This window comes from Mobula hypostoma, chromosome 2, assembly GCF_963921235.1.
Source record: "Mobula hypostoma chromosome 2, sMobHyp1.1, whole genome shotgun sequence".
NCBI lineage: Eukaryota > Metazoa > Chordata > Chondrichthyes > Myliobatiformes > Myliobatidae > Mobula > Mobula hypostoma.
In genome coordinates this window covers 33952710-33973212 of record NC_086098.1, presented here as the reverse complement: position 1 = coordinate 33973212, position 20503 = coordinate 33952710, and the positions used below count along the sequence as shown (strand labels likewise).

General features: G+C 37.8%; 1 protein-coding gene across 9 annotated transcripts in view; it reads right to left on the bottom strand.

The window, feature by feature from the left end:
* Positions 1–534: 534 nt before the first annotated feature.
* Positions 535–20503, bottom strand: part of supt3h (SPT3 homolog, SAGA and STAGA complex component) — a 425840-nt gene continuing 405871 nt past the window's right edge. For all 9 annotated transcript variants that reach the window (XM_063035264.1, XM_063035273.1, XM_063035254.1 and 6 more), the window contains one exon: positions 535–1473. In XM_063035264.1, the coding sequence (XP_062891334.1) occupies positions 1432–1473 (42 nt within the window). In that variant the 3' untranslated portion in view covers positions 535–1431. The remainder of the gene's footprint in view (positions 1474–20503) is intronic.

Sequence of the window (20503 nt, the reverse complement as noted above, 5' to 3'; positions counted from 1 at the left end):
AGACCTTTAGAAATTTAATACTGCTCAGAGGGTTTTCTTTTTTGGTTATCTCATTTCCTTGCATTGGTGATGGCTACCACTTTGGCACCTTGCCACCATCCATATGTCAAGATCAGGCTCCAAAATGTTGACTATCAAAAGTGCCAAGATATGACTTTAATATAGCATTATTTATGTCGTCATAGATTTACACAAAATTCCACATTTTAATGGGTTGCACATTGGTTGTTTATCAATGATTCTATTGTATTTCTTTGTTGTACTGTGAATGCCTGCAAGAAAATGAATAAATTTATTTTTAACTTTTTAAATTTTGATAAGAAATTTTTCATGACTTATTGTTGCCCCCCCCCCCCAATTATATATACCGATGCTGCTGCTGTTTTTGTCAAGGAGTTGGGATAACTATATATCTGAGGTTCTCCACCCCCACCAATACCAACTTAGTCAAATGTGTTCAGATAACGGTGTTGAGAAACTCCTTACAGTATTCTTCCTTTTCTCAATATCTATTATGAAATACTAGTTGTAAATAAATCATTTGCAATTATCAAAAGTTTATTTAAAAAGTTTGAATTCTACACACCGGATTTTAATAGCCATTTGTAGAAACACTATGGAGTCACAAACATGAGAATAAGAAAAACACAACACACATTTGGTGACAATGAGACATTTAATTCCCATCTTCTTCAACGCCCTTCTATAGCAATCCTGACTTTTGTAGACCTTGCACACTGATTTCAAAATTTTCATTGTCTATACATGCAAATATGGAAAACTAAGAGGCTTTCAGATTGTCAGTATTTCTACATACTCTTTAAAATGCCAAAACTTGACAATAATAGTTCCTTGAAATTGACAGATCACTTAACTAAGAGTTAATTTTGCCTTATTACAGAAAATTTCTGTTATCATGCAAAATTATAATTTTTTCAAAAGTTGGTCACTCTTTTTATAAACCTGACAGTTTTTCTTCAGTTGGGTAATTGTAGGGAACTTTGAAATCAAACAGTATCATTCAGAAATAAACATTTTGAATTTAAATTAGAATAAAAGTAATCTACTGGCTTCACAACCCTGTTGGCTGTGTACCCAAATATTCTTGATGTGAATGAGGATTTACAGTGAGTACAAATGCAAAAAATTACTCCTTACAAGTACTTGGGCAACAATGATTTCATTCAGTTTGATCAATATAACACAAATGGACACAACTGGCAGCTAGTAATCTGTGCACCTATCCACCTACATACACACCAAACATCTGGCTTTAATTGACTAAAACATTCAGACAAGTAAACGGGATTGATGGTAATGTGCAGGTCAGTGAATTGTCACAACTGCTCACCCAACGCACACAAACACAGGTATACAGTGTACTGGCAGAGCCTTGTTTCAGTAACAACAAGCTTCTTGTTCCTTCCGTTTTCAGCAGGCCAGAAACGTCATTCCAGTTATGCGGTATGCACTCTATTAGGAGGGGGCAAAAAAAAACAGGCTGTATTCAGAGAGATGACAATAGTTTCATACAGACCAAAAATACTTTGTGATTTTTAAGCAACTGCTAAGAAATGAATAGCTTGCTTATACTGTATATTTCAAAAAAATGGGAAGGGGAGGGTAGAGAGTGTGGGGAGAGGTGGAAATATTAATATAATTTGAAAACTACAGCTTTATGTTAGTGCATAAGGGCAACTTTCATTCACTGGCATCATATTCCGAAAGAATCAATTAACCACATTTTACAGGTATGCATCACACATTTTAATTTAATTCTTACAATACTTACTGAATTTTCACATTCCCTACTAATCTCATTTCTGCATATTCTGTTAATATATTTTCATTTGGCTACAGTAAAGGGGGGCAATATTTGGACTTAGATAATTGAGGCATCATTTACCTGCGAACGATACCTTCTCTACTCAACCATTGTAATCAAGTATTTGGACAAACTCCATTTTAGAAAAAATGCATTTTGAAGCTCTATACCTTTTATCATCAAGAGGATCTGTAATTCATCAGTATTCAAAACATGCTCTGTTGTTAGTTAGGCAGATTGGGCAGTTTGTTTCTTCTGATTAACAGATATGTGGTTGAAATTAATCTGTAATCAGATGAAAGAAACTATTCAGGGTAGATTCAATTGCACCATGTAGGATGGTACTACAGGATTGAGGAGTAGGAGCAGACAACTGATAGAATCTTTATCCAGAATACATGACCAACCAGCTGACCTCTACCCTGAATCCAACAAATACAATTAAGAGAATACAACTCTATGTAATTTGGCATACAAAACTAAAATCTTGCATTCCGCTAAAGCAGAAGTCAATTTGAACATCCTCAGTTAACCTATCTGATGGGAGAACAGCCCAACCATGTAGATGGGCATTCTGTTTGTAAATCTAATATTCTAAATCCATCTAATTGTTTAGAATTACATGAATCAGAATCGGAATCAGGTTTAATATCACTGATGTACAGTATACCATGAAATTTGTTTTACATTGCAATACATATTAATAAACTATAAACTGCAATTTAAAAACATATAAAGTAAATTAAATAAATAGTGCAAAAGGAGAGCAAAAAAAGTAATAATGTAGTATATGTGGGTTCAGTGTCCATTCAGAGATCTGATGGCAGAGTGGAAGAAGCTGTTCCTATTTAATTATAAAATTAGAAATATTTGTTTTAAAATACTTATCAAAGGCATTTACAATTTGCTAGACTGATCTTGTGCTATTTTTCAGACTGCAAGTATTTTGTCAAAAAACAAACTACTGGAGGAACTCGGTAGGTTAGGCAACATCAAAAGGGGAAATTACAGTCGACATTTCAGGCCAAGATCCTTTATCCAAGGTCAAACTGTTTCGTGACCGGCTGTGGGGAAGACAAGTTTCAGCGTTGTATACTGCATACATACTTTGCTAATAAATGTACTTTGAGCTTTGAATTGTCTGATTCTAGAAGGTACGCATTAAGGTGAGAGGGGGAAAGTTCAAAGGAGATGTGCATCAGAAGTTTATTTTCACACAGAGTGGTGGGTGCCTGGAATGGTGGTGAAGGCAGGTATAATAGAGGCATTTATAATGCTTTAAGATAGCTATATTAGTATGCAGAAAAAGGAGGGATATGGACAATGTACAGGTAGGAGGGATTAGGCTTCCTTACTTTAATTAATTACGCACAACATCGTAAGCCAAAATCCTGATGAAGGGTCTTGGCCTGAAACATCAACTGTTGTTGAGTTTCTCCAGCATTTTGTGTGTGCTACTTGGATTTCAGCATCTGCAGCACTTTTTCTTGAGTTTGTGAATAATAAAGTCTTCTATTTTAGGTAAAATGCTCTCCTTCTTGTCCTTTTCTCTTTTCTCCTGATAGAAACATAGAAAACATACAGCACAATATCCCACAGTTCCATATCACCCAGCCTCTTTCTCCTCTTCCACCCACTCCTTTTGCTCATCACACTGACATCCTCCTCCCACCACCCGACCTCCCTTATTTAGTTCCGTGCTCCTTTCTTACCCATTAGATTCCATGGTTAGCAGCACTTTGTTGCCTCCATCTATCACATCCCAGCCTCTGTGGCTATTTCCACTCTTCCCTCCTCTAGCTGCCAATCACCCCTTGTCACCTTGATTCACCTATCACCAGCCAGCTCTAGCTCCATTCCTTCCTCTCATCTCTTTTCACTGGCTATCTTCCCTCTGCACTTCCAGTTGTAATGAAAGGTCTCGACACAAAACATCAACTATTTCCCTGTACAGATGTTGCCTTACCTGCAAAATTCCTCTAACTGATTTCCAGTGTCCACTGTCTCACATGTCTCTATTTTTAAGACCCATCTTGTAACACTAGTGATAGGTATTGTACAATTATTCTAACTGTGTTTTCAGGCATAGCAATTCACCATATTGCTCATTTCACCCTCACCTAAATCTGAAGCTGAGTGATACTAATATCTATAATGACAATAACTGGTGTTCCATGTTTGAGTAATTTTAATAATAGAATAACTATCAGGAAAATGCTTGTCAAGAAGTCAACATTGATAATGACCTGTAGCAGATAAGGATATATTAAGGTAAATAAATGCTCATGGGCAGAATCTCATTAACATTGAAATTATTGTGCCTTCTGACCAACAGATGAGCATTAAATACAAAAATATTGAAATACACAGGTTGAATACATTAAATGAGTTATGAATCACTACATAATTCTGTTATTCTGTTGTCACTAACAAGGTTGTTTTTAAATTTGAAATTCATGTTGTAAATTTGCAAATCAAAGAATGGGCCAGAAATTGTAAGTGTTATTATAATATAGTTATGCTTTGCCTTACATAATTTCATGATGTTACAGAGAACAAGTTACTGCACTAGAAATAAACTGCCATGGTAAAAGGTATTAGAATGTGGAAACAAACAGGTTAAGAGATTTGTGCAAAAATTCCTTAGCTATCTCAGCTGGATCTTCAACATGAAGGTGAGAAAACCACTACTGCTGACAGACACCAATAAACCCTGCATGGATAATTACGATGTATGTTGTATGCTATGTTTCTCTGTCCTTTACAGTTACTTTAAAGAGTTTTCAATTCATAACTAATAAGCTAAGGTATAAACTTCAATGATATCAATATCTAACTGTACTAAACCGAGTACTGGTCTTTTAGAAAGAAAATATGAATGTTGAATGCAGAGAAATACCAAAAACAAACTGAACTGTGTACATGAAGCAAATAATAGCAATTGGCATTAGGACTTGTCAGGGAATAAGGTGGGCTTGATTTGGATGGCTGTTGTAAAAAAAAACATTTGATCTGATAATAAATTACAGATTGTGGATAGCCAGCTGATTACTTCATTCATTAACTCTGGTAACTAGTTAAGAAAATCAGCAAACACACATGAAGAAATAACACCCAAGAAGTAGCTACCTAATTAGTACCTAATTTAAAAGAGCTAGAAATTTGAAATGCAACAAAGTAAATATGTGATGCAATGGCCAGTATTTTATACACACCCCTGTCATACAGGTAAAGAAAAAGTTTTCTGCCAGGGTCTGACAGAAACATCAACCAAGAGGGTCTATGATTACAATAAGGGAACATGATGACATACTAAAGCAGAATTTGGACAAGCCAATTTCTATGCAATAAGAACTCCATATGCACTGAATAATTATACTGAACCTTGTGCTACATGGAACATCCTGAGATTCTCTGCAGCAAAAATTCTGTCTATATTAATGTTTTAAACAATGATATAGCATAGTGGTTGTGGAAATGTTAGCTTTAGTTCACTCATTTTAAAAATTATACCACACTATTTTAAAATGAGTTACAATGAATCATGTGTTCCACATACTGTAGGCAACACCATCAAAAGGATTAAAATTCTCTTTGATCAGAGCTATCTGCAGATGTAGAATCAATTTCCCATCAAGATCTATATTTTGCTTTTGCCTTTGTGGGTAACAGTTCAGCTAACATTGTTGAGCATCTCCACTGAAACGCCCACACGCTGGCAGCACTCGATGATTGCGAGGCATTTGAGATGGGAAAATACAAACTCAGCCAAGGAAGTACTTGGCGAGTACAGGATTTTCCTACAGGGGACTTATAAATTGGCACCCAAGACCAGTTAAGATGTTCATTAACTCTACTTGCCCTAGAATTGACAGCTAATAGTCTCATTGTCTGCTCCAGGTCAGCAGTTTTCATTATTATTGCAAATACCTGAAACATAAGAAAACAAAAGCCACAGTATATAATTGTACAAACTAGCAGTCAGCCTTTCTGCTCTGCCTTTCAAGAAGATGGCTGATCTTGCACCTAAGTTCTATTATCTCAAAACATCTTCATTATCCGATGGGAAAATGCCAACTTTTTTGCAAATGCAAAGTAGGTTTTTTTTTAATGGGAAGAAATCTTGGCATCATTCTAATTTTTGTTCTCTATTGAAAATATTACATTATAAAGAAAATTTTATCTGTGGCATTATTAGCACTCATTGAAACAACCCTGGACATCTGTGCACATGCTGCCAAATGGAAAATTGCAGAAGTAGCAATGAGAGCTATCATGTTCTTACCCAGTTTGCATTATTGCTATTTTTGTCAAGGAATTCTAAATCTAAATCATAGGAGTGACATTCATTTAATTATCCAATGGTTCTGCAATAAAGATGGCTTCTGAACAAAAGAGTGGGTGAGTTTGTAGTGGCATAATGTGATATTTACTGCTGAACAAACTGTGACCCTAAAATCATTAAAACGGCAGAGTCAAATTCCATTGGAAATTAATGTGTAGTTTTGTAAAAAAAAAGATCGTTTTTGTTTCACTTAAGTACTTTTCCTTAATCTCAATTACAAGTCTCAATATCTAATTTTGCCTCATGTAAAATGATACAAACATTATTTATATTTGTTGCTTCACACACAAAATGCTGGAGAAACTCAGCAAGACAGGCAGCGAGTATGGAGGAGAATAAAGAAATTGATGTTTCAGGCCAAGAACCTTCATTATTTATATTTCTTGTTGTTTTACTTCTTAGACTCTTCCTGGTGTAGTGAGAATGTGTCATTGTGACTGAACAGCCTTGGTGCTATGTTATCTGCTCATATAAGGATCAGCACCCCATTAGTGGGCATCCCCATTTTTAAGGCCTGCAAAGGTCTGAGCAGCAACATGGGAAATAAATAGCGGTTACTGTTTCTCTGTTGACTACAACAAAAGTCAGGCCATTTACAGCCTCTGCCTGCCGAGAGCTCCAAACCATTGTCACTGCTTTCACCAAAGCACATCAGAGGATTGGCCTTAAACTAAATATCTGCATGACAAAATCCTTCACCAATCTGCCCTGTGACAATCAAAATTTCATGAAAAGACCTTGGAAAACATTCCGTATTTTAGGAATCTCCTCTCAGCAAAGGAAGGCATCAGAGATGAGACTCACACCACTTGCAGTGCAACAGCATTGCCTTGGGAAAATTGAACAGAAGGATATTTGAAAATTAAGGCTTCTAGCTGGCATAAAACAATGATCCCTGCCATCCTATATACTCCAGAAACCCAGGATATCCCTTGCAGGCATACAAATTCATTGGGAAAATACAACCAATGTTGTTTCCACAAAATCTGCCCAGTTCACTAGGACATATGAACCACTGCCAGTGTTCTCTCCCAGACCAATGTCTCCAGTATCAAGGCTCGAGTACACTCAGTCAGCTCAGTTGTGCATCTCAAGATACTCTATTTTAAGCCCTCAGTATCTGTCTCAGGAATAGATCACTGGACAAACAGAGGAAAGACTCAAGGACTTGCATAGTCTCCTCGAAGTTCAGAGAAATATTAAAGCAATAACACCAAGTCAAAAGGCTATACACACTTACATGCAGATCAATGCACAGTTTGTAAGTACGATTCTTATTTTGAAGTTCTTAGTGGTGACTTACCAATAGAAGTTCAAACATAATAAATTATTAGGCGTCTACACTGGATTATAGAATCCACATTTCATTTGGATAATTAAGAATTAGGCAAGTTAGCACGCCTTGACAAAGCAGACAAAAATGAAGGTTTAGAGCTTTTTTAATATGCAAGAGGAATTTCTGACAGCATACGCATCAAATTCAAAGTCATATTAGTATTTCATTAACACATAATGCTTCTTTAAATGTGGTGGATACTGGGAGGCAAGTGCTTTATGTAGACTTTTAAAATCAGTAGTTCCACATTTACCTCATCTTTATTTACTCATATCAACTACATCAATAATAATTGACGTACTACCATTCATATTTTAAAGTAAAATTATTGGAAAATCACACTTAACTTTCTCCCTAATCAAAACTGAGAGTGACAAAGCTGTACTTCGTCAATTCATTTTCAAATTATGATTCGTATTATTAGAATCAGATTTAGCATCACTGGCATATCTTGTGAAATTTGTTGTTTTACAGCAGCAATACATTGAAATAGTTCATAATAAAATTACAGTGAATAGATATACCAAACATTCACACACACCTAGTACATTTATATATAAAATATATAAAATTAAATGAGTAGCACAGAAAGAGACGCCGCCTTTTTGAGGCATCGCCTTTTGAACGTGTCCTGGATGGGGGAAGGCTAGTGCCCACGATGGCTAAGTTTAAATTCTCTGCAATTTTTTCCAATCCTGTGCAGTGGCATCTCCATGCCAGATGGTGACGCAGTTAAAATGCTCTCTATGGCTGATTTGTAGAAATCTGCATGTCTTTGGGGACACAATTCTCCTCAAACTCCTAATGAAATATCGCAGCTGTTGTGCCTTCTTTGTAATTGCATCAATATGTTGAGCACAGAAACTGACACCCAGGAACTTGAAACTGCTCAGCCTCTCCACTTCTGATCCCTCGACGAGAACTGGTACGTGTACCCTTGACTTACCTTTCCTGAAGTCCACAATCAATTCCTTGGTCTCAATGATGTTGAGTGTAACGTTGTTGCTGTGACATCACTCAACGAACTGATCTATCTCGCTCTTGTATGCCTCGTCACCATCTGAAATTCTGCCAACAATAGTTGGGACGTCAGCAATTTTATAGATGCCATTTCAGCGTACTTAGCCACACAGTCTATAGAGAAAGTAGAGCAGTGTGCTAAGCATACATCCTTGAGGTGCATCAGTGTTGACTGTCGGTGAGGAGGAGACGTTAGTTCCAATCCATAAAGACCACAGTCTGTGAGGAAGTCAACAATCCAGTTGCAGAGGAAGGTACAGAGGCCTAGGTTTTGGAGCTTGTTGATTTGAACCAAGGGTATGACTATGTTGAATGTTGAGCTGTGATCGATATACAGCAGCCTGCAATAGGTATTACTGTTGCCCAGGTGATCCAGGGCTAAGTGGAGAGCCAGCAGTGAGATTGCATCACTGTAAACCTATTGTGGCAATAGGCAAATTGCAGCAGTCTGGGTCTTCTCTTAGGTAGGAGTTGGTTCCAGCCATGAATAACTTCTCAAAGCACTTCATTATAGTAGATTTGAGTCCCACTAGATGATAGTTGTTGAGGCAGCTCACCCTGCTCTGCTTGGGCACTGGTTGATTGTCACCCTTTGAAGCAGATGGGTACCTCTGACTGCAGCAGTGAGAGTTTGAAGATGTCCTTGAACACTCCCACCAGTTGGTTGGCACTGGTTTTTAGATCCCTACCATCAGGGCCTGATACCTGGCAGGGGTTCACCCCCTTGAAAAACTTTAGCCTCTAAGACAGAGATCACAGGGTCACCAGATGCTGCAGGGATTCGCACAGATGTAGTTTTATTCTCCCTTTCAAAACATGTATAAAATTGGAGCAGAACTACTCTTCTTTTGACTTTCCAAAGTGTGGCTGTGGGATGGCAGGATTAGTGTTTTGATGGTGATATAAAATTGGGCAAGTGTATTGGTTCCCTTGGTTCCACAGCAATCTTTCTCTGAGGTGAGCTGATTTCCCATTTGCCAGCAGGTTTGTCGAGAGTGGAAGTCTCAGGGCTCTGCATTTAAATCACATCTGTGGACCTGCACCGCATCCCTGATTCTATTTTCTTAAAGGGGAACTGCACTCATGACCCCAGTCTGCCATTCAACATCTGTCGATTTTCAGTATCAATAAATTTTTTGAACGCTCTAAAATGATGCCGCTTACTGAGGTACCCATGGCTGCGACTATGGATTTCAAATAAAAATATTTGATGATTCCCGTTGGAGCCGCACATAAAGAATCGCCACTTAATGGCACCATCTTCCTGAAAAAGTGCTAACCTTTCATCTAAGAGTGGTCTTTAAAGCCTAATAGAGCAACGCTACCAATAGGTGTGCTCTAACTCACTTCTGCCCTGAGGTTTTAAACAAAGCACTATTGTCCACATGTTTATAAAGTAGCTTTGCTGCTCCAATGTCTTTCCCTAGCCAGCGTAATTTTTCTATTACCACAACAAAATCATCTTCCACAATGAGTTGCGAACTATTGGGATATGTTTCATCATTTACTTTCAATCTCATTTTACTCCTTTTCAGCATATCTCTAACATTGGATCATTGAATCTTAAAAGTTTCTTCCCCAGGATGTTAATACGATCACCCATTTCAGTTAGCCCCAACCCCACTCCCCTCTATCTAGTACAGGTGACCCCGCTTTATGAAAGTTTGCTTTACGCCACTTCGCTTTTATGAAAGACCTACATTAGTACCTGTTTTCACTAACCAAAAGAAATCTGAAGAGGATTTTCACTTTTATGAAAAAAGGCACCGGCTTTAAACTTGTGTTTACCCCAAGAAAGATTACCATGACCGTGAAGCCTTGCGCGGGCAGGTGTGTGTGCATGCGTGTACGTGCCGATTTTTTTCTACAAATTGGCTTTGGCTAAATCTTCCCGATTCTGCTAAGTGAAACTACACTGTACATACATTATTTCTACTTTTGTAGGCTGTGTATTTATCATATCATCCCTGCTTTTACTATATGTCAGTGTTATTTTAGGTGTTATGTGTTATTTGGTATGATTTGGTAGGTTATTTTTTTGGGTCTGGGAACACTCAAAAATTTTTCCCATATAAATTAATGGTAATTGCTTCTTCGCTTCACGCCATTTCGGCTTATGGAAGGTTTCATTGAGATCGTCAAGAGCACCAAATTTCTTGGTGTTCACCTGACGGAGAATCTCACCTGGTCCCTCAACAGCTCCATAGCCAAGAAAGCCCAGCAGTGTCTCTACTTTCTGCGAAGGCTGAGAAAAGTCCATCTCCCACCCCACATCCTCACCACATTCTACGGAGGATGTATCGAGAGCATCCTGAGCAGCTGCATCACTGCCTGGTTCGGGAATTGCACCGTCTCGGATCGCAAGACCCTGCAGCGGATAGTGAGGTCAGCTGAGAAGATCATTGGGGTCTCTCTTCCCGCTATTACAGACATTTACACCACACACCCCTTACACAAACTCTTCTCCCTCCTGCCATCTGGCAAAAGGTACCAAAGCATTCAGGCTCTCACGACCAGACTGTGCAACAGTTTCTTCCCCCAAACCATCAGACTCCTCAATACTCAGCGTTTAGACTGACATCTACATCATTTATTATTATATTGTAATTTGTCTTCTACTGTGCCTATTGTCTTTTTTATTAATTATTGTACTGCCCTGCACTGTTTTGTGCACTTTATGTAGTCCTGTGCAGGTCTGTAGTCTAGTGCAGTTTTTTAATGTTGTTTTACATAGTCTAGTGTAGCCTTCCTTGTGCTGTCTCACATAGTCTAGTGTAGTTTTGTGTTGTTTCATGTAGCACCAAGGTCCTAGAGGAACGTTGTTTTGTTTTTACTGTGTACTGTATCAGCAGCTTATGGTCGAAATGACAATAAAGTTGACTTGACTTCATAGGAACACTCTACTTTCAGATAGCAGAGGAAACCTATACTCCCACCACTGCACTGTAAATACGTATATGGTGAATAAATCTGATCCTCGATTCCCAAATGAACATTCAATTGTTTTTAAGCTACTGTAAATGACTGAAGATTTATTTTCTCCTCTGCTTTATTCCACTATGACTTTATGTAAAGAAGAATCTCCTAATAATGTAAACCAAAATTAGTGCTTATAGTTACGAGTTGTTTTTTCTACTTCCATACTTTCAAGCAAAATTACTGCAGAATTCCTGATTTTCCTCTACTTTGCTTGTGGCCAAGGCAAATGAAGTGGAAATCATTAGGGCACAAAATTTAACACTCAAACTTGGGCTGCAGGAGAAAATGTGGCCATGCATTCAAACATTTCCAATGTCAAAGTTGGATCTCATAAATGACAGCATAATAGAAACACATGTAAATCATGGCAACGAAGGGAAACTTAATGGAAAAAGTTATAAATATGCACAATTCTCATTTTCCTTGAAGACATTGGATATTGCTCTTCTGCTTTCAATTTTGGAATCATTCTTTGTTAGAAACTGTCTTGATATTAAGAATTCAATAATCATTATTTTCTGAAGAATTTGTAAAAGAAAGCAAACTACTGTAACGGATTACACTTCAAGTTAAAATTTTGAACTTTTGTGCATTAGTAATCATATCATTGACTACACGAGTTTTGCTCCAATTCCAGAGCACATAGTGCAGACTTAGCTTAACACAGTTCATGGTAGTAAACAAGTTTCATATCATGATCTTTGTTATTCTTTATTTCTGGACGAATGCTCACTCTCCTTCACCAGGCAATTGCATTTACCTCATTGAAGTGCAAAACAGTGCACTTATTTTGAGCACAATCATTAAATCATATTTCACTTGCCGAAAGAGAGTTGGTGTAGGTAGGCTATTTGACTCAGAATGCATCACTCCACACAGTTTTACCATCCCGACCACGTAACTACACAATCCAGCATATTCCTGGATAGCTAACCAGAGCAGAAACATTGATTAGTTTTCTAAGTGAGGGGGAAAGTTTAAAGGAGGTTTGCGAGGCAACTTTTTTTTACACAGAGAGTAGTAGGTGCTTGAAATGCACTGCAAAGAAAGGTGGTAGAAGCAGATATGATAGTAACATTCAGACGCCACCTTAGACGGGCACATGAATAGACAGGGAATAGACAGAAACAGACCACAAATGGTATTAGGCATCATGGTCAGCGTAGACATGATTGGCCAAAGGCCTGTGGCTCTACTGATCTATGTATGTATGTTCTAATCAAACTTCTATTGGACAGGGCTTAGTGAAATGCAGCCACAGTTGAAAAATGAAGCAGAGAATTGTGCTAAGCTGCATTTTCTAAGGAAAAATAATGAGGTCATAGAAAGTAAATTAAAAATTTTACATGGGGTTTAGGAATAAATAAGTGGTGTGCATATTCAAAGTCCACAAGAAATTGCAAAGAGTTGTAGACACAGCTTAGCACATCAGGGAAACCAGACCCCTCTCCATAGGCTCTGTCCATACTGCTCGCTGCCTTGGTAAAGCAGCCAACATAATTGAAGACCCCACTCACCCCGGACGTTCTCTATCCTCCCTACTCTAATCAGGCATTAGATACAAAAATCTGAAAGCATGCGCCACCAGTTCAGGGACAGCTTCTGTCCTGCTCTTATAAGACTACTGAATGGTTCTCTGGTACAATGTGATCAACTCTTGACCTCACAACCTAGCTCATTAAGACCTTGTATCTTATTGCCTCCCTGCACTGCACTTTCCTTGTCAATGTAACACTTTATTACTCATTCTCTTATCTCAATGATCTGCATGGATGCAAAACAAAGTTTTTCACTGTACCTTGGTACATATACTGTACATAACAACAATAAACAATTTACCAATTTCAAAATAATACACTACTTAAAACAGAAACAGATGGCATTTTTGGCATTTATTGGCAGAGCATAAAGAAACATTGGTTGAGCCTCAGCTATAAGCACTGTGTTAAATTTGGTGTATAGCACTTTAGAAAATGCACAAAGCCTTAGAGAGAATACAAAAGAAATTTTCTAGATTATACTAAGAATGAGCAACTTCAGTTACATGGAAAATTTGGGAAAAGTCCTTTCTCCACAAAGTAGCAAAATTAAGGAAAAATAGAGAACTAATTCAAAGATCACAAATTATTATTTTTTTTTTAAAGTAAATAGGGAAAGCTGTTTCCAGTAGGAGAGGACAAAAATTTAAGGTGAGGCACAAACTAAGCACACCAGTATGAGTGAAAGTAAAAATGGAGTGTTTTTGTGATCTGAAGCAGACTGGCTAAAAGTGTGCTGGAAGCAAGTCTAATGGTAGAGTCATTGAGTCATAGAAAAGTTCAGCACAAAAATAGGCCCTTCAGCCCATATAGTCCATACTGAGCCATTTAAATTGCCTACTCTTATCAACCAAAGCCCTCCATACACCTGCCATCCATGTACCTATCCAAACTTTCCTTAAATGCTGAAATCAAGCTCGCATGCACCAATTGTGCTGGCAGTTCATTCCACACTCTCACGACCTTCTGAGTGAAGAAGTTTCCCCTCACGTTCGTCTTAAACTTTTCAGCTTTTACCCTTAATCCATGACCCCTAGTTGTAATCTCACCCAACTTCAGTGAAAAAAGCCTGCCTGCATTTACCTTATCTATACCTCTATCAAATCTCTTCTCAATCTTCTACATTTCAAGGAATAAGGTCCTAACCTATTCAACCTTTCCTTATAAATCAGGTCCTCCAGACCTGGCAACATCGTTGTAAATTTTCTCTGTACTCTTTCAACCTTATTTATATCTTTCCTGTAGGTAGGTGACCAAAACTGCACACAGTACTCCAAATTAGGTCTCACCAAATCTTATACAACTTCAACATAACATCCCATCTCCTATATTCAACATTTTGATTTATGAAAGTCAATATGCCAAAAGCTTACTTTATGACCCTATGCAGCTGTGACGCCACTTACAATGAATTATGGACCTGTATTCCCAGATCCCTTTGTTCTACACACTCCTCAGTGCCCTACAATTCACTGTCTAAGACCTATCCTGGTTGATCCTACTTTCATTAGAATGAATAAAATCTAGATGAGAAAATTCACTGTGTATTAACGATGAGCATTGTGGTCAGTTAGATTATTCTACAGTTGGCAAAAGCATATTGAGCTAAATGACTTTACTTTGGTTTGTAATATTATATGATCTACTATAAAACTGAAAAAATGGATGCAGTTTAGATTGAACAGTGATTCCTAATAATAATGAAAAGTTCTGTGATCCTATCTTTGTATCATTCATAAACTTGGCCACAAAGCCATCAGTTCCATCATCCTGATCATTAACATGTAACATGAAAAGTTATGGACCCAACACCAACACCTGCGGAACACCACAAGTCACTGGCAGACAAAGGGAAAAGGTCCCCCTTTATTCTTACTCTGCCTTCTGCCAGTCAGCTAATCTTCTATCCATGCAAGTACCTTTCCCGTAAAACCAGGGCTCCTGTAATGCTTTGCAGCCTCCTGTCTCGCACTTTGTTTGAAAATCCACGTAAACTACATCCACTGACTCTTCTTTGTCTATCCTACTTGTTACTTCCTCCAAGAATTCCAATGTACTTGTCAGATAAGATCTCCCATTAAGGAAATCATGCTGACTCTGGCTTATTTTATCATGTTCTTCCAAGTACCCCAAAACCCCATCCTTAATAATGGACTCTTAAAATCTTATCTACTACCTACAGGACTGTATGTGCAATGTACAATGTTTTAACACTAGCTTTAATGATTTGCTATTTTAAGTTTAATCTGAGATCTTCAAAATAATCAATACAGTAAAGCATATAAAGCCTTGCATGTCTGCTTATGAGAAATAATGCATTTTTTAAATCCACATTCAAATAGTCATGGCACAAAGCAGCTCAGATATAATCCCATGACACTTAAGAGTCTTTATTTAAGAACAGTGGAGGGAGCCCTGCCCCTAAGAAGGGAAATTCCTGGCTAAGATGTTTGCTGGCGGAGTACAAAAGAAAAGGCAGGATGTACCATAAGCTTTCATTCTATTCCAAATAACCTGGAACCCATAAACCAGATATTATATGAAAGTGTGTGCTTATATTTATGTGTATCTATTTATGTAAAACACACATACACACACAAGGAAGAGAAGTATCACCAAGAACTTTTTCTCCACTAGACAAAACTCCATAGAACTAACTGCCACATCAGTTTAGTCAAAGAAAATTAACGTCTTGTTTTGGTTTGCTGAGCACTGAGTTTATCTTTGATCTAGCAAATCCAGCAATGAGAGGAAGTTCTATTGAATACTGCAGTGCAAATGAAACTGTTTTTAAAGCATTAAGAGATGACTAATATTTCCTATGGCAGTTTAGGGGCAACATACACACAAGTGAAATGATACTCTACTTAATTAGAAAAGGGTTGGGAGTCCAAAATCTGTCTCGGTAAGTTTATAATATGCGGATGTTGCAGGGGAAGTAATAGAGGCATATCGCAACAAAAATTTCCTTCCTGGTAGAAGAAAGAAAGTACTTTGGTTCAGGCTGTAGTAGCTCCAACAGCTCAAAGACTGTGAAGATTTTAGGCATTAGCACATCTAATTTTCTAGTATTAACTGTTTACTTACGGAAAATGAAAAAAAAATTATAAGCAGATGTGCAAATCAGCTTTAAAAAAAGCACATCCACAATCATATTTTTAAAGTTATTATCTACAGCAGGGTCACAAAGAGCTTCTCTCTGCATCAACATATTTGACATCCATTAATAAACCCTTTATTTTCAAGTACCTGAAATTGAGACTTTAACAAAATGTCCTCCCAAAAAATGTTATTTCAGTTATTAGCAGTAATTTCTTAGCTAAGTCATTAACACAAATAATTCACCTTTTTGTCCAAACACCATTCAAAATACAATTCAACAAGCAGCAGGCAGGATTATATTTGGATTGTAGAAAATGATACACTAATGAGATTGAATATATAATAAAAAAGTTATCTTAAGATCATTATTTAAAAATTGAAGCCTTGCTGTATTGAAGTAGATTTAAAAAACGTTAGGCTGTACTAGAAGTAACAAATGGAAGGAACCCATTTGAGATCATCTGCTAGTTATTTTAAAGGTAAATCTACCCATTTACATGGAATTACATAAAACATTCCTAAACAACTCCAGGTGAACTTATTACAGTATTTATTAAATTAGTATTATTTGCCAATTAGCAAGCACTATTCCCACATGATAGATTTGGAGTATTGAAGATTAATTCTATTTATCTATCTATTTATCGATTGATTGATTGATTGATTGAGATACAGCGTGGAACAGGCTCTTCCGGCCCTTCGAGACACGGGGGCCAGCAGCCCCCAACTTAACCCTAGCCTAAGCATGGGACAATTTACAATGACCAATTAACCTACCAAACAGTACGGACTGTGGGAGGAAACCGGAACACCCGGAGGAAACCCACATGGCGACGGGGAGAACGTACAAACTCCTTACAGACAGCTGTGGGAATTGGACCCGAGTCGCTGGTAAAGTGTGGTGCTATGAATGTAGAATGGAAAAGGCAACTGCTGTCTTTTTCTGTAATACAAAATACATTGATACCAGGCATCAGTGGTTACTTAGTTGATCTCCCTTTTTTCAAAAACAGTGGGCACCAGTTTTTTATTCCTAAACATATACCTGTAAGATCAAGGAAAACAATATTCCATTTACTCAACTTCAGGGCTGAACATTGAATGTCCCAAAGGAAAGCAAGTCCAGTTATATTAGCTGCTTTATTAGTAAGACAGGAAGTACAAATGCCTTTCACTCCTTTTTTAATATTGTTTGAAAGGCCCAGCCATGTCAAAGAAAGTTATTCATGACAGGAAGCTGGGAACTTTTTCCAGATTCGGCAACAAGGAAGGAAGAAAAATGTTTGTCTCAGCTGTCCTCTGTTTTTCAAGTCCTGTTTAGAGCCAACAAAGCAGGAAAGGGGGTGGGAAAGAATAAATGAAAAGGAACAATGTTTATCTTTGAACAGATTTGTGATGTTCTCTGCAGAGTTGCAAGAGCAAGAGTTTCACAATATTGGAAAGATAAATTATCTGTCCGGTTAAGGATGATAGTCCAAGATACTGTTATCTTGCTAAGTGCAACTCATACATTAATTAATCTGTTTTTGGATAGATATAGCCCCTGTTGTGAATGTATTCTACTATTAAATCCTGAACACCATTTTTCAAAATAAAATGTAAAGCTCCCTATTCTTGAATATTAAGTTGGATTTCTGACAAGCAGGTTACTCACCTGGATAACATACATATCATCACAAAAAGCAAAACCTCTGGAAAGTGATGGGTCAAAAGATTCACTTGCAATTACATATGCTCTCTGGTGTTCATCATGTTCTCAGGAAGTTTCAGTTTGCCTCAGAACTCCCACCTAGCCATTTTGCCTGCAATAAAACTTGAGAAATGGGCCCGTAGACTATTCTGTAAGATATGACTGCCAAGTGTCATGTGTTCTCACGTTATCAACCCAGTTCAGGAAGGGCTATTAGTGTCATTTTGAAAAGGAAAACAATGTGCTAGTTTGTTGGAAATATTTTTAAAACACTTTGCAGTTTTGACTTTAGCTTTTTGTTTTGTTAGCTGCGACCTAGTAATAGGTGCATTACAGCTGGTGCTACTAACGGTGCCCTGGAAAGTCCATCTGAGGATATGTGTGAAAACTGAATCACATATCATTCATTTCTGAACCTATAATTTTGGCTAAGGCTTATGTGTGGACACCAAATATTATGAAAGACACTGATACAGAATCTTTGGAAGACCACAGCTCGAGTGCTGCATTTAATCAAATTCTCTCATTATGGGAGGGATGTTGATATAATAAAAGTGATACATCACAGATATGCTGGGACACTGCCTGGTATTAGGAAATATAAATACAAAAAAATGCTGAAAACTTAAATTGGTTTACTTCAGAATAGATAAGAGGGATTTAGTAGAAACATTCAAAATTAAGATGGGATGGAACAACAGTCTAATTAGTTCATGCAAATTGGGGTATTATGAAGTTATTAAGCCTCACACTGATTATTAAAGGAGTTGTTGAAAAGAGAATTAATAGTGTGCCCCCCCCCCCATGATTCCGTCTTTAGCTTAGCTTTTTCTAGCTGGATTAAGCAGAGGAGCACCTTAATTTTCCAGCACACCTATATGCAAAGTGCTTACTGATGGAGTTGAAGTGTGATCCTATTTTTCAGTTCTAACAATAATCCGCCTGCTAGCCAACGAAATAAGAAGTTATTTCAAATGATTAAAATATACTTTATTTGGAAGTTTAGAACATAATCTGGCCTTACACCAGTGAGGTGCTGCCACTTGAATGAGACGATGCCACGAAATCTTCTGCTTATTTATCAGCCTTGTAAAATGTTCTGCACTATTACTGAATGACGAATGACAGCAAATTTTCACAGTGCACTGGAAAGCATTTCTGAATCAACACCATCAAAACCAGACCCATTGGTCATATATCGTAACTGCTATCTATCCAGTATTGATGTGGAGCACAAATTGCTGCCATGTGATGTTTACATAATAATCATGACTACACTTAAAAGTGATGTGTTTGAATGTTCTGTTACAATTCTACAAATATACTTAATTCTCTCCTGTGCTCAGAGCATCAGTGTAAAGTGCCATTTGAGAGGTAAAGCAGATGCTGCAAGTGGTTTCATGCAATGGGGGAAAGATCCCTACTATTTAAATAAGGAGTTCCATTCATTTCAATAAAATCACTCTTTGATTTGATTTTGAGACTACTTTCATCAGAAGATTAAACAAATATTTGAAGCTATGTAACACAACTTTCCATATGTGCCATGCCAGTCAGAAATATGCCACTAGTGGTATGTTATAGACCAAGAATGGGTATCTATAGCTGTGAGCCAAGGAAATCTATCTCCAAGTGCAATGTTTTGAGCCGTTTACGAATGCACGCAAGCTACAAGTCAATGTACACTTATAACAATTCGCAGGTGACACTGGATGCAACTTTTGGTCAGCTTTTACAACCTTGCCAGGGAGTTCAATCCCTCTAGATTGGAAAAAAAGTCCCTGCCCAACTATCATCAATCCATTACCTGCAGCACCAGAGGAGCCAACACACTCGTCCACTGCTACACTATCATCAATAATGCCTACTGTACCATCCCTCCAGCACATTTTGGGAAATCTGACCGTCTGGCTGTTTAGTGTCTGCCTGCGTATAGGCAGACACTAAACAGCAAGGCACCAGGGCTAAGGAGGACAAAGATGTAATCATGGGAGGCAGAGAGCTTCAAGACAGTGGGCTTTGAGTCAGTGGGCTGAGCCACTTTCAAAACCCTACCAAGGGACCTGAATGAATACACCATGGCTGTAATAGACTTTATAAAGGCTTTAGATGATTGTGTGTCCACAAAATCATTCAAAGTCTTCCCCAGCTCAAAGCAAGAGATGAACCAAGTGAAGCAATCTGCTGAGAGCTAGATCAGTGCTCTTTAGGATTGGCAATCCGGAAAAGTAAAAAAAAACCCAAGTATGACCTTCAAAAGACCATCTCACATGCAAAGTGACAATTCTAGACTAAACTTAAATTACAGGGGGAAGTTCAACAAATGTGGCAAGGCTTGAATGCCATCAGTTCCTACAAAGCCAAACCAGGGAACATAAATAGCAAAGAGATTTCATTCCCAGATGAGCTCAAAGTCTTTTATGCTCACTTTGACCAACAGAACCTGGAAGCACCTTCACAAACTCCAAAAGCCCCCAGTAACCCTGTGATCTCAGTCTCTGAAGCTGACATAAGAGTATCTTTCAAGAGGTGGTAAATCCATGGAAAGCATCTGGCCAAGATGGCGTAGCTGGCCGAGCACTGAAGAACTGTGGTAATCAACTGGCTGGAGTGTAAATAGACATCTTCAATCTCTCACTTCGGCAGTTCTGACGAACCCACCTGCTTC